Below are 13616 nucleotides of genomic sequence, written 5' to 3' on the forward strand. Positions count from 1 at the left end.
GTTTACATATATTGTGTGTGCTGACATTGTATCCCCCCCCCCAACACACACACACACACACACACACACACACACACACAACAACAACATGGCCTTCGTTTCCTTAGCCAGCTTCCTGTCCAAAAGATAACTGGCAATGGGAATGATCTGTATTCAGGTTTTCGTCCAACCAAGTCATCAATCACTTATTGATTTGTTTCTGACCAACAATTGGATATTTCTTAACAATTAAATATAAACACACTGCTTTGTTTATGAAAGTTGTAAACATACATATGTGTCATGCTGAACAAAATGACCAATCGTGATGTTAGATTTTTCAAAAACTGTGAACTCTTTTCACTATTTGGGCGAATTTTGCAATGTGACCAGTGACCTCGAGCAAATGGAAAGGGAAAATAGATCACCCCCAATGTTGCGATTCCTTCGCTACAGAGATCGGGATCGTCGCTCTGAAGGATATCTTTAAAATTATGTTACTAATAGATAGATCGAAGTTGACGTCACTTGTGTCTTTGTTATTGTTTTTGTCATCCGCGTTTATGAGTAATTCTCACTAAACTGTATTAATTAGACTATAAAAGTTAAAGGTTACACAGAGTTTTGTGTGTTGGTCCGCTATACTTCCGGATGGTAATGTTATGAGCTTCTAAGCCAAGCGCATACTGTCTATAGATAGTATGCGCTTGGCTAAGGAGCTCACAACATTGCCATCCGGGAGTATAATGGACCAACACACAAAACTTTGTGTAACCATGATCGTTTATAGTCTGATTAATACAGTTTAGTGAGTATTACTCATATACGCGGATGGCAAAAAACAATAACAAAGACCGAATGACGTCAACTTCGAACTATCTATATAGAATTAAAGAAATGAAGTTAGGAGCAGGTACCAGTAGAAGATAAAGATCTGAACAAGTGTGTTTGAAAGTCGAGGTCGACTGATTTTTGGGGACGGTTTTTTTCTTCTATTTTTCTTTCTTGTTTTGTCTGGCACCATTCATACATACACACTTGTCCAGATCTTTATCTGTTACTATATTAGTATAGATAAATCTATGAGTGTGTGTATGTGTATGTTTTTGTATGTTTAAGTTTTTATGTGTGTTTGCTTTGTCTCGTTATAAGCAATGGAAACACCAGGACAGCACATAGATTGAAACAAACTTATCTACAATAAGCCGATGATGTCTAGTTGCCAAACGCCGTCAGATGTTCCAAGCATCGGGGAGAGGATTTCATGAACCACAACCTTCCAACAATAGCCCGGGGTTAAATGTCAAAAGAAGGCTCCTGATTACAAGGTGTAAACCTTCTTTATGTTGCTACAACAAAATGTTTGTATTTGATTGGGGATAGAAGTTTATCTCTAATGATTACAAATCTGCCCGGAAGGCACAAGTACTTGAAGATCAGTGTGTTTATCCCCCCCCCCCTTCCCCTCCTAATCTCTCTCTCTCTCTCTCTCTCTCTCTCTCTCTCTCTCTCTCTCTCTCTCTCTCCTCTCTTCTCTTCTCTCTCTCTCTTTTCTCCTCCTCTCATCTCTCTCTCTCTCTCTCTCTCTCTCTCTCTCTCCGATAAGCAGACTCCCTTCCCACTCTACCAACTACAACCCCGCCCCCCCCCCCCCCAACACACACACACACACACACACACGCACACACACACACCTGTACCTTCAACCATCCTGATAACTTTGAAATCCCAAAAGCCCGCCAATCCGTCAACATGACCCCCAATAATCTTAATCCTATCGTTAAACGACCTCAAACTCTCAAACAATCCCGTCATTACTTGTCACACATTGCGTGGATTATGGCGAGTTAATCGCCACCACCCGAGGATGCGAACCTCACCCTGGGGAAAATAAGTTTAAAATTAGAATTTTGCATGTTTTAGTGGTATGACACTCGCTTTCGGATCGGAGGGTCTTTGGTTCGAGGTTAGCTCGGCGCATAGTTGAGAACCACCAACGTGAGAACCGCCAACGGTTCTTCATCTTGGAACCGATCCTCGGTTTTCAGCTAAGAAAGGTGGGACCGGTTCTTGGGACCGGTCCTCAGCGCGGCACTACTCTTTACTCCCATTCTCTCACCGTCAGTGTAAAATGATTATTTAATTTGGTCATTAACAAGGTTGACACTGTCAGAAAAATTGTAATATCGCCTTACAGGAGTCATGTCTTGTTCTTTTATGTTACGTAAGCTGTGGTCAGGGGTTGTAAAGCGCTTTGAGTACGTTTAGTGGACATTGCTTTATATAAAAGCTCGTTTGTTTTACGACTTTAAAACCCCGCGATATTCTGTATAACTTAATACAAATATACCATTTGATTTATGTGTATTGAAAGCATTTCACATGGGATCCTAGAGTGACTATCAGTTTAGTAGATAACAATAAATAGTCGACTGGAATGGGAGCTTCGATTTGATTGACAAAGACAAATGGTGTGGACGTTTCGGGTCTCCCCTTTGTCAACAAAACCCGATGAAAGAAACACGTTAAAGATGAATATTTATTCACGTTAACAACGCCATAGTTCCGTTTCACATTCGTCTTAAGCGTTTCTTCCGTCGTGTTTTGATTTCCTGACAAAAGGGAGACCCGAAACGTCCACATCATATGTCTTCGTTAATCAAATTGAAGCTTCCATTCCATTTGACTATACTTATTTATTTATCTCTTCTAGCTTCAAGCACCAGCCCAATTCAACGAGGACTTAGTCAGCCCTAAAAGAATGAGTCTTTATATAGCGTTAGATCAACTGGACGTGCTCAAAGCGCTTTACTAGGGGTCTATAGCCAATAACACTTAACATGTAGATCGAGACATGACGCCTGTTAGGTGATATTATTATAACTTTTTTTTCGGACAGAGACAATGCTGTTAACTGCCAGATATTCATTTTACACCTGAGTACGGTGAGAGAATGTGAATAAAGAGCATTTCTCCAAGTACTCAACTATCCCATTCTACTGCCATCGATGACAATACACAACTTTAACATCGTCTCCCATCCTGTTTATATTTTTTCTTCCTCCAGTTCTGCGATTTCTTGGAGACGGAATATTTACAGGAACAAGTAAAAGCCATCAAGGAACTCGGTGACCACATCACAAACCTGAAACGTGTCGAGACTGGTCTGGGAGAATACATCTTTGACAAGGAATCTCTGGAAAGCTAATTCTCATTTTCATGTTATTTTCTACAGTAAAAGACTAATCTCTCTCTCTCTCTTTCTCTCTCTCTCTTTTTCTCTCTCTCTCTCTCTCTCTCTCTCTCTCTCTCTCTCTCTCTCTCTCTCTCTCTCTCTCTCTCTCTCTTCTCTCTCTCTCTCTCTCTCTCTCTCTCTCTCTCTTTATATATTATATATATATATATATATATATATATATATATTTATATCTATCTCACTACGTTCATGATTTTGAAATATGATGTATCATAATTATTATTTTTGATCAATTCGTATCGTAGTTTACCACGTTTTGATACATAATGCGTTCTATTCATATATTACATGTTTGATGTTATAGATTGTATTAATAAAGATAACAATTTATATATAATGGTGTCATAATAATTACATATCTATTTATATATATAATAATAATATATATCATATATAATAATGTATTTAATATATATATATATATATATATATATATATATATATATATATATATATATATATACAAACCATGAAATAATAGTGCTCAACTTTAGGATAGAAGGAGCTATTTATATAAACATTTGAAAGATAATTAAGATTGTTTGACTTCTACAACGTTGTTATCGTTGTTATCAACTTCCTGATGAGAGCAACGCTCGATAACAACGTTGTAGAAGTCAACCAATCTTAATTATCTTTCAAATGTTTATATATATATATATATATATATATATATATATATATATATATATATATATATATATATGTATATATATATATATATATATATATATATATATATATATTATATTATATAGTTTATTTATTTACTTACTTATTAATTTATTTATCGCAATGTTGTTTAAATACGTTACCGTATATCTACGTGTTTGATACTCATCTTGACTAGTGCTTTGAGATGCCTTTGTTTGGAAAATCAGCCTTCCTACTTTGTTTTTGTTTGTTTTTAGGTGTTTAACGGCGCTTTCTACACTATTTAGGTCATTTAAACGCCCGTTTCTGGCTTTTATCAATTTTTATCGGCCTTGAGGGGCCATAGCTGCTCATTTAATCAATCATTTATTTATTTATACTAATCAAAATACATTGTCAATGAATGCCATGTCGTCTGCTGTAGTGAGATTCCTCGCACGGTGTACGGTGTCGAAAAAAAATTGAGGAAAATGACAGAACTATTTTTCATTTATGGTTTGTTTATGAAAAGTAATACTATTATTATTATTATTATTATTATTATTATTATTATTATTATTATTATTATTATTATTATTTATTTTATTATTATTATTATTATTATTATTATTATTTTATTATTAATTTATTATTTGTTTTAATTCAATATTATAATTATAAAAAACACAATTTTCCCCATTCGTTGGACGATTGTACATTCATTTTATGTGTCAATGTAATCAGTCTATAAATTATATTTAACCAATTCCCTTGTGACATTACGACAATAATTATATCATGATGAATTTTATTTATTTTTATTGCACATTCTCTGTACGTTGTTATAATAATTTATGATTTATTCTTTATTTTGCTATTGATTAAATCTTTTATACTCGTTTCTGTCATGAAAATTTGTATTTCTCTCTGTAAAAAATATTTGTTATTGCGTGAATGTCTTCCGATTTTTGCTTGCCGACTAGTTTGTTGTGGATGTTATTGGGGGGGGGGGGGGGGGGGGGGGGGGTTGGGGTTTTTTTTATTAAAAATTTTTTTTTCTGGGGGGGGGGGGGGGTGTTTGTTTGTTTATTTTTATGTATTTCTCCATATCATAGGCAATTGCTTGCTTCTTTTTAGAATTATTTGACAGACTGAATAAAAAACCGCATAATGGTATAGACTTATTATAATGATTTACGTATGAGATAACACATATGTCATTGATTCATAAGAGATAACACATCTGTGTGTTCTTTAACGAAAACACGTTGGTATTAAAATCTGTATGTACCTATAACATTGGAAAGACAGTAGAGAAGACAACGTTGTAACTTGATCGTCCACGGATTTAAGCTCCAATTTACTACCGTGCTCTGAAACAAACAAAAAACAAAAAACAAACAAAAACACAAAAACAACAACAACAAACAAACACGTAGCCTACTTAAAATTTTGGCCAGAAAACTGGTCCTTCAAATAGTGATCCATTAATATCTTGGAAGAAACAAACTCTTCAAACCCGTGGCTCTAAGGAGAACCCTGTGAGGTTCCCGGTTTGACAGTTTTTGCCAAGATAAGGGCCTTTTAAATCGATCGATATTTGAAGGATGAGTTTTCTGAATACACAGCCTGAGAGACTAGTACTTTCACTTTCAGTTCCTCCAACAGACACAAAGATTGGTACAAGTGTGTATGAAAAGTGCCAGACAAAGCAAGAAAGAAAAATACAATTTAAAAAATTAAGTCTACCTCGACTGAGGATCGAAACCTCAGACCTCCTGATTTTGACAGACAACTCTGTTACCAGTTAGTCTGAGTAGGTTGAGAAAGAATGTGAGTAAAGAGCCTTCAAGAAATCAACTTTCCGCTGCTCACAAAGGAATTTGAACCAGTGACCCACAGACCACAACCTGAGTGTCACACAACACCACAACGTCACACAAGGATTATTCAGATTTTATAGTTATAGTATCAAATTAGCAGACAAGTTAAAATATAATTAGCACAGAGAGAAAGCTGAAAGCAGACATTCCTGTTTACTCATATAGATGGTATGCGTTTAAGTTAGTCAAATACAGATTCTCGTTGCCAGATCAACCATGCCAACACTCATCACACACCTTAAATGTTTAAAGTTTTACCAAAATAATTTATTAGTGAGAACTATTTACTCGTCTAATGGTCTAAAAAATGAAGAACAAAGAGCTGGGTGAAGGGATAAAAGGAAATGAATCTTTGTAATAATGTCGTTTGGGAATTTTATTTGTTCAGCAGCTTAATAAAATCCATCTCACTCCACCATCTAACTCTCTGTTGTGTCATTTTCATCACCCATCGTGGCTTGTGCTCTTGAGCACGTTGCCGGTCAGCTGTCTCCACGAATCACGATTCATTTTACAAGCAATAAATAATAAGTGGGTAATTCAATTACATCGCATATTATTTTATCAAAAAGAGCAATTAATCGTGACGCAGCAAAATAATAATGCTATCGCTGTTTTGTCAATGCCAATCACTTGGTACACACGACACCACAGAGTCAGTGATTACAAAGGTCTATTCTATGGTGCACGTGACCTGACGTCATTGATAGTATAAAAGGAGGAGACTGGAATAGAACTCTTCAGTTATTTGTCTTGCTGCGTCAGGGAACGTACGGGCAAATCTCATCCAAATTCTTATTTTCAACACATTTTGTGAACAATTAAATCTCAATTTTACACTTTCACACCATCTTGCGTTTAAGACATCCGAAGAACAAGTTAACTGCAAAATGTCTCAGTGCCGTCAAAATTTCCATGCTGAGAGTGAAGCTGGCATCAATCGCCAAATCAACATGGAGTTGTATGCCAGCTACTGCTATCAATCCATGGTAAGTTAGCCTTAAAATATCGGTCCTCTCCGTCTTGCATTTATTTCTCATTGTCGAAATTGTCTCAATCTTTTCCGTTTTAAATAATCGAAGAACATATGTGTTTTGCCTAGGATTAGAATTGCTTAGCTTTAGTGATCGGCGTGTCAGACCGCGCCCATCTTGGCTTAAAAGTAGGCAGTTTAGTGAGCAGCAGCAGTGGCAGTCAAATTTTGACCCAACTCGCCCATAGGAAAGTTGTGACTGGAAATTGCCGTTCGTGTTTTGGGGGGTTCAATTAAAGATGCATAACTTCGTTATAAAGAGGAATATCGCAGATATTTTGGTATCGTTATTTTCGTCTTTCAATTTCCTTTTAAATGGTGCCAATTCCAAATTCCAAAAAATCCATTAATAATTCCAGAAGTTATATGAAGTTAAAATTTGGCAATTTTCAAATGCATTTATTTTTTTATTTACCGCGTGTGTTTTTAAATTTTAAACGCTTGTTTTTAGAATAACATCTAAACTTTATTCATGCCAAATTTCAGGGCTCTATATCGATGCGCAGACACCTTTTAACTCTGCGCCGAAATGCCTTGTTTACATTATCTTCTCATCATGGCTGCCGGGCGAATCATCGATATTTTGAATTTAGTTATGTATTATGTTAAATTTAGTCCATGATATTTTCAGTACTATTATTTACTATGTTTTTATTTTGAAATACATACTTCCCAACTTTATTTATAGGCATTTTATAGTTTTTGTTTTAAAAGTTCGTATATTTCTTCTCTTTGTGAAATCCGATATTAATAATATCGATATTTTAAAAATACCAATTGCTTTAATTTTATATTATTTTACTTGGCCATCAAGTCATCAAGTTTCTTTCCCATATGTTTAGATATGTTTGTTATCATTTGTATCCATATTCTAAAGGCCTTAGAATTATTATGGTAAGAAGTTCTATTAGTTTTGACACCCCATACATTGAGAGAGAAAGGGGGGGGGGGGGGGGGGGATAAAATTATATTAATTGTCAGTTCAAATGATGTAATAGCAATAAACCCAAAGTGGTTCAGCATAATTTTTTAAAGTATTAAAAGCCAGAACTTTCCTTCTAATTATAATAGGGAATCTGTTTCAATTTATTTGAACTTTTTCAATCTACCATTTTATTTATATGCAATTAAATTTCCAGAGGTAAAAATAAACTCATTATGTCATTACACAACATGTTTATATCTCTTCATTTAAATACTCTCAAACCCTTTTTTATTCTCTATGTATTAATTAAAAGAGGGTAATTATTTGCAATTGTTTCAGTGAGATATTGGGGATAAATCCAAAAGTGATAGAGCAAATTATTTATTACGTCTAGCCGAGTTTTTGATTATGTAACATTTGCGTCATATTATGTGATAATGTGTTAATTTGAACTGTTTATCTTCCTCTTTATTAATGTAAATGCATTGTCCTCGATAAGACGAACATTTTGGTATACAATATATGATAAGAACTCCATATTGACTGTTTTAACCATTTTTTATTTAACATCACGCGATTTCGGTCACAACTTTGCAATGGTAATTTTGGGGTAAAAACGGTCTGAAATTTCAGACTTTGAACTGCCGTAACTACATTTCTAATCAAGATAGAAACAAAATTCAAACTGTTTTGTAATCTGTGTTGCCAGCTATTTCATATGACATTGGTTTCAAGTGTGTGGGGTACATTTAGAATTTCTATTAAACTCCCTATTAAAAGCTCGAGTGAAAATCAAGTGGCCAAAATCTCGTGTCACATGACCTGCTCTATTTTTTTTTTTTTGCAACGACTGTCATGTCGTCTGCTGTATTAAATTTAGTGAGATTCTTCGCACGTTGTGGGGTCGAAAATTTTTTGAGGAAAATGACAGAACTATTTTTCAATTCTGGTTTGTTTATTATGGAAGTGACTATGATAATATGGTTCTGATACTGGAGCAACACTGGATACTGGGGATAGGTGAAACACAATAGCAATTGCTTGCTACCCTTGCCTTTGATTGATAGGACGCTAGTACTTTCCACTAGATCTAACATACCCACTACCCAATCATTGCTGGTGGACAGGAGGGTCAGAAAAAAAAAAATCTCGATTGCAAGAAAACCCGATTTTATTACGTCCCCAATTCCAATTATGAATTAAATTATGTATGGAAATGACCCTTGCACTCGTGCACATGTCACATGATTATGCTTTATCATTATGACTAGCAAATTAAAACGAGGAACATAAAAGGCTCTAAATCTAGATTATATTACATAATTGTCCAAACCCATTGCTGTTTTGGATAATGACGTTATTGCTGGAGGGTGTCCCGTTTTAGCTTTTTGAAAAGTTGGTCGCTCTGCATTATCCTCTGTAAATATAACATTGAAAAAAGAAAACAATTTACGAGATAATATTAATATAGATGTCGTTGGAAGGGTGTGTATGATGATAGATTCTTGAACCCATTCCCAAACTCAGGCAGTGGCATTGGATATTGGAAACTTGTTTGAAGTGGAAAATTCCAGAGTTTAAGAATGTTATGGTAATTTGAGGGTTTTTTTATTGTGCAATATCCATTAGATCTTAATATTCTCGCAGTTCTTATTTTGCAAGAAAAGAAAAAAAAGAAGATTGATTTGGTCGGTTTTAAACAACTGAAGACTGAAGAACAATTATGTGCTTTGTCTAGGATTAGAATTGCTCAGCTTCAGTGATTGGCATGTCAGACCACACCTTCCTTGACTTACAGCTCAAGTGAAAATCAAGTGACCAAGATTTCGTATCACATGACCTGCTCTATTTTTTTTTTTTTCCAATGACTGTCATGTTGTCTGCTGTATTCATTGGGATATATTATGATTTGAGAACAAAACATTGGTTTGCCTCTATAAAGGTCACAGTTAATTAACTAGACTTAATGGTTCCCTAAATTAAATTAAGAAATGATTTCTACTTTTTTCTTCGCCTTGTTCTTTGATCCTTTGAAAATGTATTAGTTGTATTCTATATTATTATTATTATTATTATTTACATGATTATTTTCCAGGCCATGTATTTTGATAGGGATGACATTGCTCTGAAAGGCTTTGCAAAATATTTCAAAGAATCTTCTGATGAAGAGCGTGAACACGCTGAGAAGTTCATGAAGTATCAGAACAAGCGTGGTGGTCGCATTGTGCTCCAAGACATCAAGGTTTGTACCCAAGACTCCGTGATGTAGTCGGTTATTATATGGGAATAACATACACAAAGGCAATTATTGAATGTGGTACATATATTCATTTGTTTGAGAAGGGCATTAATCATAGTCAATAAACCAAGTGGTGTAACTCTACTACTTAGAATGTTAGTTAAAATATGTGTGAATATTTGTGCGGCTATGTGGTCTTGTGGTATGACACTCGCTTTCGGATCGGGAAGGTCCTGTGTTCAAGCCTCGCTCAGCCCTAGTTGAGTCGACAAAATGGGCTCTTTACTCACATTCTCTCACTGTACTCAGATATAAAATGAATACCTGGCCTTTAACAGCGATGTCTATGTCAGGGAAAAAATTGAAAAACCTAACAGGCGTTATGTCTCGTTCTGCGTGATGCTGTTGGTCAGGGACCCTTTGTAAAGCGCTTTGAGCATGTTTAGTGGATATTGCGCTATATAAAAAAGGTAAGGTAAATATACCACAAAAAGTATATTGATGAAAGTGTTACTTGGGCTTTCAATGGAGAATCGGCCTCCTAAGGCTTGATACATCCAAAGAAATGTTCTTAGTTGGGCATTTATTTATAGCATATTAATCGTGTAATTTGATAATTAGGTAACTATATTACAAGTGGTGTAAAGTAAATTAGCAAAGTGGAAAAAAAAAGACATTCAAAATGATTAGTTGTGACACTATTGTAGACTTATACATTTCAAGATGGTATTTGTATTATCTGTATGTACGTCCTAAATGTTGGTATGTTTTTTTTCATTAATTAAACTTTTTTTTTTTTTTTGGTCTATTTTGTAAAACTGCTTTGATACGTTAGTGCTTTTGCTTTATTTAATTTTTTTTTTTAAATCAGAAACCAGAGCGTGATGAGTGGGGATCTGGTTTGGAGGCCATGGAAGTGGCCCTTCAGCTTGAGAAACAAGTCAATGAGTCTCTCTTGGCTCTCCATACTGTTGCCGGTAACCACAACGATGCTCAGGTAAGACATGGGTTGTGTCTGCAGACCAATCAATTCTAGTTATTTTCAGTAATAAACAAAATGAATATAACGCTTCATAAAGAACAAAGTACCAAATACAGAGCGTTTCAGGCTCAAATACCTTCTTCAGCTGATAACCAAAAAATGTTATCAGATGAACCTAGTAATGTATTTTGTTTTCATATTTTGGTTTTAAGCCCAAAATATTTTGTGTTTGATATTTAGTTCTTTTTTTTTTGAAGATGTTATATTCATGTTTGTTTATTACTTTTTACAGTCCACAGCTTCTAATAGCTGAGTATCGCTTTGACTTTTACAGGGAAATTCCTGAGATTTGTTCCCATTTCCTGTTTCTTCCCAAATTTCCAGTTATTTTTCTAGTTTTTGTTATTTTGTGATTCTAGAGAATTCACCGTCAACAACAATTATATTATCTTGGGTGAGGTTCCTGAATTCCCATATTTGGCAGGGAGGCACTTACTGTTTCTTCTATCCCCCTATATGTTTTCTTATTTGCTTCCTGTCTTTGTCTTGGAATGAGATTACTTGGTTTTGTCCTGGCCCGAGTCCTTGGCTGAGAGGGGATATAGTCAAACGTTGTTGTTTTAGGAGAGGATATATTTTTCCTTATAAAATCTTCTCTCTGTTATGGATTTTTATATTTGTTTTGAATATATAATTTTGAGAATTTGAATTTGTTCCTCTTAGTCTTAGTGGAATCCTGTGCTTGAGACTTACTTTTAAATGATCTCAACCTGTGCGCAATGATAGTATGCTCTTGGAATCTACATCTGTTCCCTATTTTTATCATTCCCTTTTGTCTTACTTTTCTCACATGCTTTTAGTTGTAAATCTGTAATTTTTTTCACTAAGCCATTTTTCTTCCTTTCTCTATCATAACTGAAGTCAAAATGATACTAAGCTGCTAGAAGCTGTGCCCTGTGAAAAGTAATAGCCAAAAATGAATATATCAGTTTCAACATAACAAAATACCTAACATGGAACGTTTCGGGCTCAAAACCCTTCTTCAGTCAGCAACAAGAAACAATGAAAACATAAATAAAAAGCCAGATCAACGACAGTGTATTTATGTTTTCATTGTTTTTTGTTGTTGGCTTAATAAGGATTCATTTTGAAGCTGTTATATTCAATTTTGTTTATTACTTTCTATCTTAACTGGCTGATTTGAACAGTTTTAGTTCAGTTTTACCTCTCAAATAGGAAGGCAGGCTGATGTTCAAGTCGATTGGGTTGTTTGTTAATTGGCACAAAATGATGTTTGAATAAAGTGGTAATCATTTGCTGTAAGACCAGTTTGAATTTTGAAAACTTATTTCATTTGTTACCCTTTTGTTTATTTGTGCCAAACCAGTTTGAATTTTTAAAGGGTATTTCAAATGTTACCCTAGGTGGGGTTCCTGGCCTCCCATGTGGGCAGGGAGGTACTTACTATGTCTTCTATCCTCTTATATCTGTTTTCAAACTTGCTTTCTGTCTTTGTCTTGGAACGAGATTACTTGGTTTTGTCCTGGCCCTGGCAGGATACCCAAGCTGAGAGGGGAAATAGTCAAATGAATGTTTTGGGAGATGATATTTTTTATCTTGTAAATCATCTCTCTAGTATGCACTTATTATGTTTTGTTTACATATTATTTATGATTTGTAAACATTTGAGTGTATTCCTCTTAGTGGGGACCTGTGCTTGTGTCTGGATGAGACTCAAACTAAGTACTTTGATAGGTGTGCTCTTGGAATCTACATCTTGTTTCCTAGTTGAACCAATTCCCCTTTGTTTTAATTTTTCTTGGGTGCTTTAATTGTAATTCTAGAACTTTGGACTATTAATTTTCTTCCTTTTTACTGGCGCTGATATGACCTTAATGTGTTGCAATCGCTGTAAAACCCTTAATGATAAAAAAAAACAAATTAAATATTACCCTTTTGGGTTTTTTTTTTTGGTTTTTGTTTCGACAAAATCAGTTTGAATTCTTAAAACTTATTTCAAATGTTGCCTCTATGTTTATTTGGATCAAACCAGTTTGCTGATTTCTTGGAGTCTGAATTCCTAGAGGAGCAGGTGCAGGCCATCAAGGAGATTGGAGGTTATGTCACCAACCTGAAACGTGTGGGCCCAGGTCTTGGGGAGTACATCTTTGACAAGGAGACTCTCAAAGGCGAGGAGAACTGAAGGCTGTGCCCACATATGACCTTGGACTGATAACAGACACTTGACAACAGATCTTTACTCTTATTTTTTTTTAATTTTAAAAATTTCCAGTTTAGTGTTAAAAGACAAATTGTTTCTTTTTTTTTTTAAGCACTTGGATTTATGAGACAATTTAATAAAAAGCTTTAATTTAATAATCAATTGTTTGTTTATTTGTTTGTTTGCACATTCTACTTACATACATGCGTATGTGTGTGTGATTAAGAGGGTTGAGATTTTCTTTAGCGTTTTATTATGAATACCAGTCAAGCACAAATTTATTCTCAAGGCCTGTATGTCATTACTTCTATACTCTGGAAAAACATGTATTTAAAATTTTGGCCAGAGAACTTGTCCCTCAAATATCCATTGCTTAGAATGACTCTTGTCTCGTCAAAAACTCCCAACCCTAAGTACAAAGTACCCGGTTTTAGAGTTTTGACTACGTGAGGGTCATTTTAATGG

At 34.8% G+C, this 13616-nt stretch overlaps 2 protein-coding genes across 2 annotated transcripts in view; both read left to right on the top strand.

Moving 5' to 3' along the window:
• LOC144967391 (soma ferritin-like) overlaps positions 1–3317 on the top strand; it is a 17133-nt gene extending 13816 nt beyond the window's left edge. The window contains exon 4 of the mRNA XM_078904533.1: positions 3047–3317. Coding sequence (XP_078760659.1) covers positions 3047–3187 — 141 coding nt within the window. The 3' untranslated portion in view covers positions 3188–3317. The remainder of the gene's footprint in view (positions 1–3046) is intronic.
• A 3174-nt stretch (positions 3318–6491) lies between these two features.
• LOC144967392 (soma ferritin-like) lies at positions 6492–13313 on the top strand. Its single transcript, XM_078904534.1, has 4 exons — positions 6492–6740; positions 9805–9951; positions 10820–10945; positions 12984–13313. Exons 1-4 carry the CDS (start codon positions 6642–6644, stop codon positions 13131–13133), a joined length of 522 nt encoding a protein of 173 aa, XP_078760660.1. The 5' UTR covers positions 6492–6641; the 3' UTR covers positions 13134–13313.
• Positions 13314–13616: the final 303 nt, after the last annotated feature.

This window comes from Berghia stephanieae, chromosome 3 (assembly GCF_034508935.2).
Source record: "Berghia stephanieae isolate SIO BIC M18660-M18661 chromosome 3, UCSD_Bste_1.3, whole genome shotgun sequence".
NCBI lineage: Eukaryota > Metazoa > Mollusca > Gastropoda > Nudibranchia > Aeolidiidae > Berghia > Berghia stephanieae.

What these genes read in the sequence shown, in the direction of transcription:
- LOC144967392 (XM_078904534.1), top strand. Translation starts at nt 6,642, where the DNA reads ATGTCTCAGTGCCGTCAAAATTTCCATGCTGAGAGTGAAGCTGGCATC. An exon ending in TTGTGCTCCAAGACATCAAG is followed by an intron (nt 9,952 to 10,819) that starts GTTTGTACCCAA and finishes TTTTTAAATCAG; the next exon opens with AAACCAGAGCGTGATGAGTG. An exon ending in GTAACCACAACGATGCTCAG is followed by an intron (nt 10,946 to 12,983) that starts GTAAGACATGGG and finishes GGATCAAACCAG; the next exon opens with TTTGCTGATTTCTTGGAGTC.